The sequence below is a fragment of the Bubalus kerabau genome, chromosome 8 (assembly GCF_029407905.1).
Source record: "Bubalus kerabau isolate K-KA32 ecotype Philippines breed swamp buffalo chromosome 8, PCC_UOA_SB_1v2, whole genome shotgun sequence".
NCBI lineage: Eukaryota > Metazoa > Chordata > Mammalia > Artiodactyla > Bovidae > Bubalus > Bubalus kerabau.
The window spans coordinates 79788941-79806425 of record NC_073631.1 but is presented as its reverse complement, the minus strand read 5'-3'; the positions used below and the strand labels follow the sequence as shown (position 1 = coordinate 79806425).

At 49.4% G+C, this 17485-nt stretch overlaps 1 protein-coding gene across 5 annotated transcripts in view; it reads left to right on the top strand.

The window, feature by feature from the left end:
• CCM2 (CCM2 scaffold protein) overlaps positions 1-17485 on the top strand; it is a 59689-nt gene that overhangs the window by 38845 nt on the left and 3359 nt on the right. For 4 of the 5 annotated variants that reach the window (XM_055590669.1, XM_055590668.1, XM_055590666.1 and 1 more), the window contains 7 exons: positions 8392-8475; positions 8965-9148; positions 13271-13407; positions 14230-14365; positions 15643-15700; positions 16026-16164; positions 16832-16970. In XM_055590669.1, the coding sequence (XP_055446644.1) occupies positions 8392-8475; positions 8965-9148; positions 13271-13407; positions 14230-14365; positions 15643-15700; positions 16026-16164; positions 16832-16970 (877 nt within the window). The remainder of the gene's footprint in view (positions 1-8391; positions 8476-8964; positions 9149-13270; positions 13408-14229; positions 14366-15642; positions 15701-16025; positions 16165-16831; positions 16971-17485) is intronic. The other variant, XM_055590670.1, reaches the window with a different exon arrangement.

Below are 17485 nucleotides of genomic sequence, written 5' to 3'. Positions count from 1 at the left end.
TGCTGTTTTACTCTGGATAGTATCTTTTAATGTACAAAATTTCAAAGTCTGTCTGTTTTTCCCTTTATTGCCTGTTCTGTTGGTGTCATAACCAAGAAGTCATTGCCAAATCCAATATCACAAAGCTTTTGCCCTATGTTTTCTTCTAAGAGTTTAACGTCTGCTTGGAATTCTTTTACATGTGTATCCAGAAGTGGACTTGCTGGATCAAAGGTTAATTCTGTGTTTTATTAAGTTATGACCATACTGTTTTCCATATCGACTGAACCATTTTACATTCCCACCAGCGGTGTGCAAGCATTCCAGTTTCTCCATGTCCTCAGCAACGTATTATTTTCTGTTTTGAGAGTAGCCCTTCAGATGGGTGTGAAGTAATATCTCATTGTGGTTTTGATTTGCATTTCCCTGATTACTAGTGATATTGAGAATCCTTTTGTGTGTTGGCCATCTGTATATCACCTTTGGAGAAATGCCTATTTAAGTCTGTTGCCTATTTTTAAATCAGGTTGTTAGTTTTTGTTGTGGAGTTACAGTTCTTTGTATATTCTGGGTATTAACTTCTTGTCAGATATGTGATTGCAATTATTGTCTCCCATTGGGTAGGTTGCCTTTGGACTTGGTTGATTGTGTCCTTTGATGTACAGAGTTTTAAATTTTGATGAAGTCTGATTTATTATATATTTTTTTCTTGCTGCCTATGCTTCCCCCCCCCCATTAAAAGTTTTTCTTAAATTGTGGTAAAATGTACATAACGTAAAATTTACCATCTTAACCATTTTTTAAAAAATATTTATTTTAATTAGGGGCTAATTACTTTACAATATTGTATTGGTTTTGCCATACTATCTTAACCATTTTTAAGTGTACAGTTGAATGGTTTTTGTTTTTTGAATAGTTTTGACATTCACGTTGCTGTGCACCCTTTACCACCATTCATGTTTGGAATTGTTTTCACCTTGCCATACTGACACTCTGTACCTGTTAAACAGTAACCCTATTTCTCTTTCGCCACAGCGTCTGGCAACCACCGTTCTACTGTCTGTCTCTGTGAATTTGACCACTCTAGGTACTTCATATAAGTGGAATCATGTAGTGTTTGCCTCTTTGTGCCTGGGTTTATCCGCCTTGTTGGAAGGACTGATGTTGAAGCTGAAACTCCAATACTTTGTCCACCTGATGCAAAGAGCTGACTCATTTGAAAAGACCCTGATGCTGGGAAAGATTGAGGGCAGGAGGAGAAGGGGACAACAGAGGATGAGATGGTTGGATGGCATCACTGACTCAATGGACATGAGTTTGGGTAAACTCCGGGCGTTGGTGATGGACAGGGAGGCCTGGCGTGCTGGGGTTGCAAAGAGTCAGACACGACTGAGTGGCTGAACTGAACTGAACTTATCCATGTTGTAGCATGTGTCAGAATTTCCTTTTTAACAATGAGTAATATCCCATTGTTTATAACACATTTGGTTTATCCATTCTGCCAAGAATTGAGGTGTTTCCACGTTTTGTTACTGCCTGTGCTTTTGGTATCATAGCCAATAAATCACTGCCACATCCAATGCCGTGAAGCTGCTTTTCTTTATGTTTTCTTCTAAGAGTCTTAGAGTTTCAGGTCTTAAATTTAGGTGTTTGATCCATTTGAGTTAATTTTTGTATATGGTGTTAGGTGAGGGCCCAACTTTATTCTTTGTGTGTGGAATGTTGTTTTCTCAGTACCATTTGTTGAAAAGATTGTCCTTTTCCCATTGAAGGGTCTTGGTCCCTGTGTTGGAGATCAACTGATACTGTGTGTGCAGGTTTATTTCTGACTCTCTGTTCTATTTCATTGCTTTGTATGTCTGTCTTTATGCCAGTTCCTCACTATTGGTTATTGTGGCTTTGTAGTAAGACTTGTGGAGAAGGCGATGGCACCCCACTCCAGTACTCTTGCCTGGAAAATCTCATGGACAGAGGAGCCTGGTAGGCTGCAGTCCATGGGGTCACTAAGAGTCGAACAGGACTGAGCAACTTCACTTTCACTTTCATGCACTGGAGAAGGAAATGGCAACCCACTCCAGTGTTCTTGCCTGGAGAATCCCAGGGACGGAGGAGCCTGGTGGGCTGCCGTCTATGGGGTCGCACAGAGTCGGACATGACTGAAGCGACTTAGCAGCAGCAGCAGCAGCAGTAAGACTTGAAATCAGGAAATGTGAGGACAGATATGCAAGGGTCTGCATGTGGTTTACATGAGCGCATAAGAAGAGGATGGAAAGACCTCTGCTAACTGTACATCTGTAGAAACGTTCTGGAGTGTTCACTTGTGACACGCTAAGTATGAGCCAGTAATTAGATGTGCTGCTTATTTATTTCTAAACTGCTCTATCAGAGGAGTGGATTCTCGGCCCTGTAGAGTGGGGAAATAAATACACAGTTTGAAATGAAGTGAGGTGAAAGTCGCTCAGTCGTGTCTGACTCTTTGCGACCCCATGGACTGTACAGTCCATGGAATTCTCCAGGTCAGAATACTGGGATGGGTAGCCTTTCTCTTCTCCAGGGGATCTTCCCAACCCAGGGATCAAACCCAGGCCTCCCGATTGCAGGTGGATTCTTTACCAGCTGAGCCACAGAGGAATCCCAAGAATACTGGAGTGGGTGGCCTATCCCTTCTCCAGTGGATCGTCCTGACCCAGAAATCGAACCGAGGTCTCTGGCATTGCAGGCGGATTCTTTACCAACTGAGCTATCGTGGAAGCCCCAGTACAGAGTTTAGTCTTATTTTCTGTCCCTCACCCCCACCTTAGAAAGGATAAACTCTAAAACTTTTCAGAATAAGTATGCATTTCCTTATGGAGTTCCCCAGCACTCACTGAACAGCTTTTGGAAGCAGCTTTTCTGAAGTTTAGTAGAACTGACTGTGCTTAGATTCAGCCTCTATCTGCCACTGTGCCCTGTGTGAGCTTCTGCTAGTTCCTCTCCTCTCTGTGCCAGTTTTCTTCTTTGCGTGGGCAGGTGGTTGCCAGGCACAGCAGTTGGTGAACTGACTCAAGCTTCTGTGTTTACCTTCCTTGCATTTGATAATCCCCAGAGTGACCTGCCTGCTTGGTTCCCCGGTCAGAGAGGCATCTGCAAACAAAGTTTGATTTCTTTCCTCCCAATCTATACCTTTTATTTCCCTCTCTTGTCCTATTCCATCAGCTAGGACTTCCAATACAGTATTGAAAAGCAGTGGTGAAAGGGGATATTGTTTCCTTGTTCTGATCTTAGGCCATCTTAGAACTTCTTACCATTAAGTATTGATATTAACTGTAGGGATTTTGTACATGCTCTTTATCAGGTTGAGGAAATTCCCCTCTGTTTCAAGTTTGCTTAGTTTTTGTTATGAATGAATATTAGATGTCATCAGATGCTTTTTCTGCATTTATTTGATACTATGATTTTTCTTCTTCAGCCTGTTAATGTGATAGATCACATTAAATGATTTTGAATGTAGAGTCAACTTTGCATACCTGGGATAAATACCACTTGCTTTTGGTGTATAACTCTTTTTAAACATTGGATTGGATTTGCCAATATTTTGTTGAGGATTTTTTTTATCTCTATGAGAAATATTGATCTTTCCTTTCTTACAGTATCTTTGGTTTTGGTACTAAGGTAAAGCTGCCTCATAGAATGGGTTAGGGAGTATTTTCTCTGTTTTTGTTTTCTGGAAGAGTATAGAGACTTGGTATAATTTTTTCCTTAAATAAATATTAAGTTGAATTCACCAGGGAACCTGTCTTGGCCTGATACTTTCTGTTTTAGAAGTTATTATTGATTCAGTTTCTTTAATAACTCATACCTATTCACATTATCCATTTCTTCTTGTGTGAATGGTAGATTGTGTTTTTCGAGGAATTCCACTGGGATCTGAGAACATAACTTTATATGGTTTCTATTCTCTTCAATTTATTTAGGTGTGTTTTATGGCCCAGAATGTGTTCCATCCTGGTGAATGTTCATGTAAACTGGAAATGAAAGTATATTCTTTTGAATGATGTTGTTGGATGAAGTAGTCTGTTGATGTTAGTTATATTCAGTTGATTGAGAAGGTTGAGTTTGCCTTCATCCTTAATCATTTTCTGCCTGCTGGATCTGTCCATTTGTGAGAGGAGGTGGGTGTTGAAGTCTTTGATTGTATTAGTTGATTCATCTGTTTCTCCCCGTAGTTCTCAGTTTTTGCCTCATGTGAATTTTAAGCTCTGTTATCAGGTGCATATACATTAAGGATTGTTATGTGTTAGTGAAATGACTTCATTTTTATTTTATGAATTTATCTAACACCTGTCCTTAAAGTGGGTTTCTTGTAGACAAAAGATAGTTGTGTTTTGAATTTTTTTAGAATCTGACAGTTTTTGTTTTTTAATTGGTATATTGAGACAGTTCACACTTTAAGTGATTGTTGATATCAGTGGATTAATATTTACCATATTTTTAATTGTTTCCTGTTTGTTGTTCTTGTTTTTTGTTTGGTCTTCCACCTTTTTTTTTTTTTTTTCCGATTGCACTAGGTCTTCGTCGCTTTGTGCAGGCTTTCTCTGCTTCATTGCTTTGTGGAGGGATTCCCTGGTGGCTCAGATGGTAAAGCGCCTGCCTGCAATGTGGGAGACCTGGGTTTAATCCCCAGGTCGGGAAGATCCCCTGGAGAAGGACATGGCAACCCACTCCAGTACTCTTGCCTGGAGAATCCCATGGACAGAGGAGCCTGGTGGGCTACAGTCCATGGGGTCGCAGAGAGTCAGACAGGCCTGAGCAACTTCACTTTGACTTTTCTCTAGTTGCAGTGAGCAGGGGCTGCTCTCCACAGCAGTGCTCATGCTTCGCCTTGCAGGGGTTTCTCTTGCTGTGGAGCACAGGCTCTGGGGCGTGCAGGCTTCAGGAGTTGCAGCACACGGGCCTTAGAGCGCAGGCTCAGTAGTTGTGGCACACGGGCTTAGTTGCTTTGCGGCATGTGGAATCTTCCCAGACCAGGGATTGAACCTGTGTCCCCTGCTTTGGCAGGCAAATTTCTATCCACTGCACAACCAGGGAAGTCCCCTTTATATGGTTTTATTTGGGCATTTTGTATGATTCCATAGTTTCTCCTGTCTTAACATATCAGTTTTACTTCTTTATGAATACTTCTGGTGGTTGCCCAAGGGTTTGCAGAATACATTTATATCTAATTTAAATCCAGTTTCAAATAACATTACCTTGCTTCACAGGTGGTGCAGATACCTCATAACCAAATATTCCCAGTTCCTCCCTCTGTCCCATATAATGTGCTGCCATTCATTTCACTTTTCCCTAAGCTATAATCATTGAATACCTCTTACAATCTTTGTTTTGAACAAACTGTTATTTCTTAGGTCAATTACAATTAAAAAAGTAGAAGGTATTATTTTACCTTTGTATATTTCTTCTCTTGTGTTTTTTTCCTTGAAATAGATCAGTTGCTGACCAAATCATTTCCCTTTTCTCCGAATAAGTTCTCATTTCTTGCCAAGTACTCATGAAATCCCCCAATTTTTGTTTGTCTGAGAAAATCTTGATTTCCCTTTCACTTTTGAAGTTTCACCAGATACAGAAGTGTAGGTTGGTGGGTTTTTCTTTCAGTGCTTTAGTATCTCACTCTCTGTTGCTTGCATGGTTTCTGAGGACAAGTTTGATACAGTTGTTGCTATATTATTATTCTTGCTTCTTTGTAGGTAAGGTGCTATTTGCTGTTTACTTGTGGCTTCAGGGTTTTCTCTGTCTTTGATTTTTTTTTTTTTTTTTTTTTTTTTGCAGTTTGAATATGATATGCCTAGGTGCAGCTTTTTGGTTTTGTTTTTCGTTTTGCTGTTTATCCTGCTTGATGTCCTCTGAGCTTACTGGGTCTGTGGTTTTGGTGTTGAGGAAATTCTCAACCATTATCACTTCAGGTATTTCTCGTGTTTCTTTCTTTTTTAGCTGTGCCATGCAACTGGTGGGATCCTAGGTCCTCGATCAGGGATCAAACCTGGGCCCTCCAACAGTAGAAGTGCAGAGTCCTAACCACTGGATCACCAGGGAAGTCCCTTCCTGTGTTTTTTTCCTCTCCTTTTTCTGGTAGTCCCATTGCACATTTATTATACCTTTTGTGATTTTCTGTTTTTGAATATTCTGTTCCTTTTTTGTTTGTTTTTTCCTCCCCCCGCCCAATTTCCTTTTCAGTTTTGAGAGTTTTTACTGACATATCTCTGAGCTCAATGGTTTTTCTCTTGTCTGTGTCCATTTGCTGATAAACCCATCAAAAACATTTTTCATTTCTGTTGTACTGTTTTTGGTTTTTAACATTTCCACTAGATTTTTTTAGAATTTCCATCTCTTTGCTTACATTGCCCATCAGCTCTTGGATCATGTTCACTTAATTATAGCCCTTAGCATATTAATCGTGAAAGTATTAGTTGCTCGGTCGTGTCTGACTCTTTGCAACCTCATGGTTGCAAAGAGTCAGACTACAGGCTACAGGTCTGTAGCCTGCCCAGCTCCTCTGTCCATGGAATTCTCCAGGAAAGAATATTGGAGTGGGTTGCCATTCCCTTCTCCAGGGAATCTTCCTGATCCAGGGATCGAACCTGAGTCTCCCGCATTGCAGATTTGTTACCATCTGAGCCACCAGGCTAAGCAATTGTTAGTCACTCAGTTGTGTCTGACTCTTTGCGACCCCATGGACTGTAACCTGCCACACTTCTTTGTCCGTAGACTTCTCCAGGCAAGAATACTGGAGTTACTAATCATAGATGTTTTAAATTCCTGGTCTGATCACTCCAAAACCTCTGCTGTATCTGAGTCTGATTCTGATGCTTGCCCTGTCTGTTCAGTGTTTTTTTGCCTTAGCATGCCTTGTAATTTTTTGTTGAAAGCTGGGTGTGGTGATTCAGGTGAGAGGAGCTGAGGTAAAGAGGTGAGGCTGTGTATTTATGTGGTCAGGAATTAGGCTGTGTTTGCTGTTGGCTGCAGCTGTGTGCTATTAAAAGGGTCCGATACATGTCATCTCCTGTTGTACAGGCGCCCGTGGATGCAGTGGGGTTGCTGGGGAGGGGAGCGCACTAGCCCTCTGATGAGTAGGTCTCTGTCGTCCTGTGAGTGTGTGCCCGTCACACACATGTCTTATTTAGGAGGGACAGAGCTGCTGGGGGGCTGGAGTTGGTGTTTACCTTTCCCCAGGTGGGTCAGGCCCTGGTCAAATAGTTTTCCTTGAAAAAAGGCCCTTGTTGAAGAGAGCAAATTACTGGTCATAGTTGGAAGTGGTTTCTTCCCCCCGCCCCACCAGAAGCTGCAGAGAACTTCTGAGAATCCTGGCTAGGGGGGCCTCCTGGAGGTAGAGCTTAAGTAAACCTGGGACCCTGTATGACTGGCCCCAGAGTTTTGTCTTAAGCTCGTCCATGCCCACGTCCAGCCCTTGGTCAGCCCCCTTCCAATGCGCCTGCCCACCTGGCCCCTGCAGCTTCTCCCTGGGGGCTGTGATTCTCTGTCCCCTGTTGCTCTCTCCAGTTTTGGGGGAAGCAATTTGTGACCTCATTCTCTGATGGATCTGAGAAGACATGTTCATTTGTTCAGCTCTTTTCTCGTGAGAACAGTAGTGACGACTTTACATGTGGAACCAGGTACACAAAGTCCATTGTCATTCTGTTAACAGCGACCTTAAAAATTAGAGGATCAGAAATGTCGAGTGTACGAGATCTATTCTTGGAGAGGAATCAGTATAACCCATTAAAGCACATATAATACCTGTGGTAATTGGTGGTGATTTGAACACAGCTCTCACTGTGTCCACGCCACATTCAAGACCCTTGAGGTTTGTTAGCCAAGTGCTTCATGGCCTCTTGTCACTTCTTTCTCTGTGCTCATCGCTCAGCTGCCTGGCCCTTTATGATTTAATATGTTTCCTTTTTAGCAGATTGTTCAGAGCTATTATTTTCAATTTCCAACTGTGATCTGGAAACACAAGCCATCCTTGTCTTATCCTTTTATTTTTTTATCTTTTGGCCACACCATGTGGCTTGTAGGATTGAACCAGGGCCCCTGCAGTGGAAGCCCGGAGTCCTAACCACTGGATTGCCAGGGAATTCTCTTATCTGCCTTTTTAGAATACAAATTCCACCAAACTAGTTTTGAGGTGTCCTTTGCAAGACTTTGATGACAACATTGATGCAGTGTGGTGGGAAGCGTGGGAGTGTCCTCCTCAGCCAGTAGAGATTTTACTAAAAATTTGGAGCATGCTGCCTAGAGGAGGCCCCCACTGCGAGCTGGGACTGCGGCCAACCAGCCTGTGGTGGGAATATACAAGGCTTTGGCGATGTTCTATGGCCCTTGATGGTGTTGACTCATCTTCCCTTGCTCATGGCACTTCCTCTCTCCACTTTCTTTCAGTATTTAGGTCAGTTAACGTCCATACCAGGATACCTGAATCCTTCCAGTAGGACCGAAATCCTGCATTTCATAGACAATGCAAAGGTAACCCTTCTGCCTGACAGCCTGCTCTACCCCCATCCCTGACCTCTAACCCTCAGCCTGCTCCACCTCCTAACCCTGACCTCTGACCCTTGTTTTCTGACACCAACTCTTGGCCCTCTGACCCTTGGCCTTTATGACCATGAGGGGTGACCCAGTCCTATCACATTAAGGGTGCACTTGGCCCCTGGCCTTATTTTTCCTCAGTCTGCATATTAACTTTTATTCTCCAGGCTTGCTCCTCGTGGTTTTGGACTGTTTTCAAAATTCATGTTTTCAAGATATCCAAACCACACCCCACAGGTCTGAATCTAAAGGCAGTTCCAGAAGAATTCTCCATGTGGTTTGAACACAGCAGTATCCCAGGAGCAAGCATGGGAGTGGCGCCCTGCTTGTCAGCGTTGGCTGTGTGGGTTGCGTGCGCCACACATGCTGCAGGGTCCTAGGGGAGCCCATGGCCCTGTGTTTCTGATGCAGTGTGGTTCCTTTCAGAGAGCCCACCAGCTCCCCGGACACCTGACCCAGGAGCATGACGCTGTGATCAGTCTGTCTGCCTACAACGTCAAGCTGGCCTGGAGGGACGGGGAGGACACCATCCTCAGGGTCCCCATCCATGACATTGCCGCTGTGTCCTATGTGCGAGATGACGCCTCACACCTGGTGGTCCTGAAGACAGGTATGACCGGGGGCGGGGTCAGTAGGGTCCTTGCCAGAAACAGCCCCCACCTCTGTCCTGAGGCGTGCATTGTAGATTTCATGGCACTCTGGAGACAAGTTTCTACAATGTTGGGTCAGCCAACTGCTGCCTGCTGTGCCTGGGAACTAGCCCTCTCTCCAGAGAAGGGCAGTGACCCAGGAGGCTGTGGTCTCTGGGTCCTGAGCTCAGCCACTGTCACTCGGTGCAGCCCCCTTTGGGGATGCTGGAATGGCCTCTGGCACCCAGGCCTAGTAGACACCCTGGGTGCAGGCGGCTCCAGAGGCTGAGGGTGGGGCCTTAGCTCAGCCTAATCAACATTCAGGCCCTCCTTTGGCCACACAGCCTTCCCAGTGCTTTCAGTGCAGGGAGGAGACCCGACCAGCAAGGAGCTCTCGGTCTGTGAGACGCTCGGAGCATGTCCTTGTAGGAGAACCCGAGAGCCATCAGTCCCCGTCACCCAGCCCACTCCCCTCGCCTGATGAGGATACAGTATCACCTTACTTGGCACTTCCCAACAAGCTGTCTGTCGGGGTCTAGAACCTCTGCCCCGGCATTAGTCCCTGAGAAGTGAGGAGAGAAATCACGGTTCACTCATGCCACGTCCTTCCCATGTGGGTTCTCAGGTTGTCACATCCCTGGGCTCCTTTAGGCACTGGCAATGGCTGGGTTGCACCCTGGAGTTGTTCATTTTCAGGGTGCTGGTGGCGGTGTATGAGGGTGGCCAGCTGGATCAGCCTGGGCCACACACTGCTTTGGCCAGTGCAAAGGGAAAGTTGTGTTTCTGCTTGAGGTAGGTAGTCCACAGGGATCTGAGGGCTTATAAGAGCCAGGGCCCCTAGGAGCTTTCTCATTACTGACCCCTTGAGCTTCAAGGAAGTTCATATTAAAGGGCCCATGAATCTGGTGGGGATGCGGCAGGCCACCGGCACAGGTAATGGGAAGGTTTTGTGAAGGTGGCTGCTGGAGTGTATCATAGTCCCTTGACTTTGTATGGCTGTGGCTTAGTGTCCCCCGCAGAGTCACACACACACACACACCACACGTACTCACTGCACATACTTGGTGCGCCCATCCACACACACTCATTCACATGCACTCATGCACTCAGGTCCCACACACACTCACAAATGCTCACTTGTTCACACATACACACACACACTCCTGTCATACTGCACTTGAGCACGGTCCCCTCTGCTCTGCTTATTCTTCATTTCCCTTCATTGTGTTCAGTAGTGTTGTTGTTGCTCAGTCTCTAAGTTATGTCCGACTCTTTGCAGCCACATGAACTGCAGCACGCCAGGCTTCTCTGTCCATCACTATCTCCCTGAGTTTCCTCAAACTCATGTCCTTTGACTCAGTGATGCCATTCAATCATCTCATCCTCTGTCACCCCTTTTCCTCTTGCCTTCTATTATTCCCAGCATCACTGTCTTTTCCAATGAGTCAGTTCTTCACATCAGGTGACTAAAGTATTGGAGCTTCACCTTCAGCACCAGTCCTTCCAATGAATATTCAGGACTGATTTCCTTTAGGATTGACTGGTTTGATCTCCTTGCAGTCCAAGGGACTCTCAAGAGTCTCCTCTAGCACCACAGTTCAAAAGTGTCAATTCTTCGGCATTCAGCCTTCTTTATGGTCCAACTCTCACATCCATACATGACTACTGGAAAAACCATAGTTTTGACTATTTCAGGCCTTTGTCATCAAAGTGGTGTCTCTACTTTTTAAAACACTGTCTAGGTTTGACATAGCTATTCTTCCAAGGAGCAAGTGTCTGTTAATGCAAGCATTATTTTGAATAACACAAAGCTGCCAATTTTTAACCATTTTAATCTAAAAAAAAAATGCAGTTTAATGTGGCTCAAAGTAGTAGAAAGCATGTGGCATGAAAGATCTTGTTGAGTCTCCACAAGAAACCTGTAAGGAGGATTCTGTTTCCTTCCACCTTTACCGGTGGACTCACTGGGAGCAGTGGGTTGGGTGACTTGGCAGGGTCCCGGTTGTTAGATGGTGGCTGATCGGTTGAGGTACTGTGTAACTGCTTCCACCAGTGCTGCCCAGCACTGTGGTGACTGCTGTTCCCTGCGTGGGGACTGTCCCTGCAGGAGGCCCGTGGTATGGGGCCTCCCTGGGGACCAAGCAGTGAGGTGAGTGCTTCTGGCTGGGGGCCGCAGGCCTTAGCGCTGGTGGGAGGGGAGCTAACCCCTGGGTTTCTTGTGTCCAGAACATGTCTCAGTGTTAATTGTAGAACACATTGTCTGGAAAATGAGTAACCGATTTTCTAAGAGACAGAATGAGCACCACAGGAGAAGCTTTCCAAAAAGAGATGAAAATCAGGACCCCCCAGGGCTTTGAGAGCTTTCCAGTTAAAAGGAGAGTGAATTCCATTCTGTGTTCTGGAGGGCCTCCTCGTTCTAGTGGCTCTTTTCCTGAGGGAAGTCGCCAGCCCCCGGGGCCTCCCGGTCTCCCAGAGGCACCTGTCACAGCGAGTGGCTGTGTGTGAGGTGATGCACGTGGCTGTCCTCAGCACTGGCACTGGCAGTGGTAGCTAACACTTACTAAGTGCTTCCTACATAGGGGCCTGTCTTTTATGCCTCCCCTGGCCTGGGCTGTGCTGGCCTTGGGGACAATGTTGTGTCGGGGGTCAGGGTCAGGTCTGGCTGCAGGAGGCTCTGTGTGGCAAGCACGGCTTGTGGAGATGTCTCATTAAGGGATGTTTCTGTGGACATAGGAAAGTAGGCAGTGGATCTGAACCAGGACCTGTGGGGACAGCCTGTGGGACTGGGGATGAATGCTGCTGGGCGATTAGAAGTAGGCTCACTGTGCGTGGCTTTGGAGCCACACACTTGCTTCCTTGGGAGCAGCCACGGCTGTGAGCCATAAAGCTATTTAACATGTCCTAGAACATCTTGCCAGCGTGGTCAGTGTAGCAGTCACTAGTGAGCAGTCTCACGGTATTCTTTGTCCTGATTCTCAAACCCTGTGGGTGCTTTTCGTTTGGGGCACAGCTCAACGCCTGTGGCCCATGGCTGTGGGATGGTACTGCTGCTGCTGCTGCTAAGTCGCTTCAGTTGTGTCCGACTCTGTGCGACCCCGTAGACGGCAGCCCACCAGGCTCCCCCATCCCTGGGATTCTCCAGGCAAGAACACTGGAGTGGGTTGCCATTTCCCTCTCCAATGCATGAAAGTGAAAAGTGAAAGTGAATTCGCTCAGTCATGTCCTACTCTTAGCGACCCCATGAACTGCAGCCTACCAGGCTCCTCCATCCATGGGATTTTCCAGGCAAGAGTACTGGAGTGGGTTGCCATTGCCTTCTCCGGTGGGATGGTACAGTCAGGTTCTAACAGTGAGATTCATGGGGCTCAGCCTCCACATGGGGTGCCACCAGCCTTGCCCTACAGAGCCCTGGTCTTTGCTAGCCCATACACCCAGGGTCTGGCTGTTCCTAGCTGGGGTCCTCTCTCTCAGCACTGTCTGAGCTATGGGTGGTCTTCCTGCTGGGCTGGGCTTGCCCTGAGATATCCTGGCATCAGGGGAGCTCCAGCCTTCCCTGGCACTTCCTGCCCCCAGGTGTGTCTCCGTGGATGTGCCTGGAGCCCTGGGCCACAGCCCCCACTTCCTGCCTCAGGATTCCCCCACACATTCAACGAGACCTTGTGTGTGAGGAGGCGGTGTGTAGTGTTAACGAATAGGCAGGTGCTCTCATGGCTAGATCCCAATCTGGGCTCTGCCTCTCATGCACCCTTGGACCCAGCCCTCTGCCCCCTCTGCCTCAGTTTCCTCATCTCCTGTCAGGATTGTGTCTTAAGACTGTCAGTAGAACTCTGTGAATACCTTCTTTTGTGTAGATCAGAAGCAGCTAAATATTCGCAGTTTCCGTCTGAGATATTCACTCTGTCTTTGGCAGAGAAGCTAGACAGTCATGTTAAGGTGGTGGTTTTGAGTGGGCAGTGGCAGGGAAGGGTGCTCTTGTGAAGGGAAGATGAGGGCGGGGGTTTGCCTGGCTCAATCTGTCCCCACCTGAGTCAGGTAGGGGCTGCCCAGAGCCTACCATTGAGCTCCCACATGGGCCCTAACCTGCCATGGTGTTGACTTCCCAGCCCAGGACCCTGGCATCTCCCCCAGCCAGAGTTTGTGTGCAGAAAGTTCCCGAGGCCTCACCACAGGCTCCCTGTCAGAGAGTGGAGTGGGGCCTGTGGAGGCATGCTGCCTGGTGATCCTGGCCGCGGAGAGCAAGGTGAGCAGGGTTGGCACCTGGGACCCAGGGCCTGCCCATCCCCACCCATATCCTGACTCAGCCCCACCAATAGCTTGACCAGGCTCTACCCATTCTAGCCCAAGCCCTGCCCACCACCTGACCCAGGTCCCACTGAGTCCCGGTCTGATATCTCCATGCTGGTTCCTTCTTCTCTTGGTTGGCACCCCCTTTCCCTCCCCCATGTGGGGGCTGTTGTTTTCACACCAAGCTGTGACATTGGGGAAGACTCTGGGGGAGTGGCTTGAGGCCCACCATAGAGCTGCCAGCCTCAGGGAGCCCCTTGATTCCCTTCTGTTGAATTTTCACACCTTTAGTAAGACCAAAACACGGATGGTGGTCTTGGCAGCCTCTGATCAGTATCCCTCCTCCTCATCTCTGCCCACCTTCCACCTGAGTAGTTCTTCCTTCTGGGGCCGCCTCCTTGGCTTGTCCCCACTGGGAGCTCCTCCAGATGTTGTCCCCTGTCTCGGGGGAAGAGCCTCCCCAGATGGGACCCGCGTTGACAGCACACGTGTCAGAATGCTGTCCATGTGAACTGGCTCAGCTGCTGTCTGCTCTCTGCCCTTTTCCTGAGGCTGGCACGAGTGCTGAGATGGCTGTGGGTGGAAGAGTAGTGGAGGAGGAGGGCCAGAGGTGACGCTCCTGCGGGTCCAGAGAGCCTCCTGGGTGTGGCTGGCATCCTTGTGGCCCTAGTGGGCAGTGGGAGGCAATGGGCCCTGGTTCTAGGTGTTCGTTCTGCAACTGAGGTGTCGGATGTCTAGGAAGCGGCCTGGAAGGCTCAGCCTTGTCCTCAATTGGCAGGTCGCCGCGGAAGAGCTGTGCTCCCTGCTTGGCCAGGTCTTCCAGATCGTGTACACGGAGTCCACCATTGACTTCCTGGACAGAGCCATATTTGATGGGGCCTCGACACCCACCCACCACCTATCCCTTCACAGTGGTACGTGAGCAGCTGAGCTCCCTCTCCCCTTCCCACCAGGGCTTTGCTGCAAGCTCCTGGCAGAATAGCACCTGGGTGGCCACCGTCCAGGGCAGACTTTGAGTCAACACCCTTCGTTTCCAGACTTCACTGTTCACGTGTTCCCCCCAGCTCCCTCCTTTAGGCCCCCTGGTGGCTTCCTGCATAACTCTGGGGGCCAAGAACACTTACTCTGGAACCACTGGTGGCTAAAGTCACTGTACCAAACTTACAAGTGAGGCCCCACTATGGGTGTGGGGCCCCTTCCCAGGTGCAGGCTGCCCAGGGCAGGGTCGGGGCGGTGGCAGGAAGAGCAAAGAGCCCAAAGGCAGTGCAGGGGGACTGGCGCTCGTAGCTCAGAGGACTGTTTCTGGGAATTGTAAGCTCACAGCACACTTAGTTTACACATAGCCCACTGAAGCTCAGTCTTCTAAACACTAGGAGCATCTACTTTTCAAATAAATAGTTTATTGAGGATCTGTGGCTTCTGTCAGTCAGGGGAACAGGAAGAAAAATATTGGAGACAGCTCAGCGGTGGCCTCCAGGGCTGGAGGCCCCTGGTCTCTCTGTGGAGAGGAGTCCAGCCCCACTCCCTTCACTGCGACTCACACATCCTGTGAACAGCGCAGAACCCTCTGCATGTAAACACGAAGCTGCAGGGGCTCTTTGAGGAAGGGCTGGTTCCCTGGCTGCGTCCTCGTCTCGCTGTTTGTGCTGGAGCTGCTTGCAGCCCCACAAAGATAGCCTGGTGAGGCTGGTAGTCTGTCCTCATGGGCAGGTGGGAAGGTTGAGGCCCCAGTGGGCAGCAGGTGGTTTATTGAGCTATATTTAAACATTCAGCTTTAGTGTGATTGCTTTGGCCCTTGCATTTGTTTGTTTTTATAATAAACTGTTTTACTAAAAGATACACACAAATCGAAAGTGTACAGCTGAATGAGTTTTCACAAAGTAGACATAGGGATGTTCACTGTCTACTGATGAAGCTTCTCTTGTTCTGGCCACTGGGGAGCCTGCTTCAGCCCCACCACTTGGCACATCTTCTGGGGACCAGAGCATTGTCCTGGCTCCTGTCCAGACCCACGGCAGGTGGTGCATCTCAGGAGAAGAAAGTGTGGGTGCAGCCCAGGGGGTGCACCCCAGGGGTCTGGGCGGCTGCCCACCACCAGGGCTCAGCCTCTTCTGCTTAGCACATGAATACTGGACTCAGGGCCCCCTCCCTCAGATAACCAGAAGCTCCTGTGTTCTACATTTCCACACAGATGACTCTTCCACAAAGGTGGACATGAAGGAGCCATATGAGACGGAAGCCAGCACTTTGTGAGTACCCCTTCCTGGGTCTCAGCGCTGCCCACGCAGCTGCGTGGCCCCACCTTCCTTCCCCAGTTTCAGGAGTCTTCCAGTGAATGGGCTCCTCCGGGTCACACTAGTGATGTCACCGCTCCACTGAGACCCTGCTAGGCTGCTGGCCCCTTCTGGGTCCTTCCCTGCACATGTCCTTCTCTGTCTTTCCCCGAGCACCTCCTCCATGACAGGCCTCCTCTTTGTCTCAGCCCCTGGCTCTCACTGAATCCCTGGGGGTGAGGGTGAGGCCCGGGGCAGGGCTAGGGGGCCGCCCACCCATGTCTTGGCTTGCGCCTTGCAGCTCCTTCCCCGAGTGTGCACATGCAGGCGGCGTCTCGCCCTTGTCCTTCTGCATGCAGACGGCACCCCACGCCAAGACGGTCAGCGAGAGTGAGCTGAGCGCCACGGCTGCGGAGCTTCTGCAGGACTACATGCTCACGGTACGCCGCCTGCCACTTGCCCACCAAGGTCAGAAGACGCTGGCCCCGCCAGCAGGCCTGTGTGCAGCGCCTTCAGGCTAGGAGCTCCCTGGAAGAGATGGGAGGAAGGCTTGCTTCCCCGTGGGTGGAGCTGGGGGAGCATGGATGCCTTGCTTACAACTGGGCCTTGAAGTCTTTCCTACCAGGTCAGTTTTTGGAAAGAGCACGAGGTGGCCAAGGCCTGAGTTTGGGGCTGCTCTGGCCTCTGGGCTGAACCACAGACCTGTCTCTGGGTCTCTGGTGGTGAATGGTAGCATGGGGTGCTACCATGGAAGGGCCAGATGGGCCTTGTTATTGCTCAGCAGACTTTTCCCCTGTCCCTCGACTTCACGTCATTAAAAACTTGGTCAGTACACCAAATATCACTCTGGGCTCTGTGTGCAATTTGGTGGCTCCTGGCAGTGGTGTCAGACGTGCAGCCTCCACCCAGCCACCTGGTGGCCAGCCAGGTGGCAGGTTAAAGCAGATGGTGTAGGCTGGTCTCCGAGGCACTCTCTGCTGGTGTGGGGACCTCGGGGCTGGTGTGGGGTTCTCCCTCCTGCTGGCCCTCCTGCAGGGGTCAAGCTGGGTGTGGGCAGGGTGGAGGCATCGCCAGTCACCTCCCCGCGTGGTCCCACTCTTTTGGCAGCTGCGCACCAAGCTGTCGTCACAGGAGATCCAGCAGTTTGCAGCGCTGCTACACGAATACCGTGACGGCGCCTCGGTGCATGAGTTCTGCATCAACCTGCGGCAGCTCTATGGGGACAGCCGCAAGTTCCTGCTGCTCGGTGAGCACAGGGTGGGTGGGCTTCCTTAGGGGTGGGGGCCAGCCAGCCAGCAAGCCGAGTGGTTCTTCCGATGGCGCTTCCCAGTGGCTCTGGGGACCCTGCCCCCAGGGAAGCAGGAGGGGCCCCTTGGGAGCCAGACTCGGGGTGAGGTGGCCACTGTACTGCCCGGTAAGGGCTGAGGGAGGCTCTTCAGAGGAAGTTGGTGCAGGGACAGGTTTGGAGGAGTAGGCAGGAACTTGCTGGGCGGAGGAGTGATGACACCATTCCCAGTGAAAAGCAGCCTTAGCTGAGGCCCCGAGAGAAGAGCCTGCAGAGTCAGCAGGGCGGCCGGGTACTCAGTGCCTGCCACAGCCAGCCAGACGCAGCCCTGGATGTGTGTCCACATGCACAAGCACAGTGGAATGACTGCTTTCCCTGTGCTGATCCCAGAGAACATGGCTGGTGGAGGCTCCCAGGTCCTGGGCTCTGCCCCCGACAATCCAAGGAGGGTGCTATGCTGATGGGGTGGGGTGGAG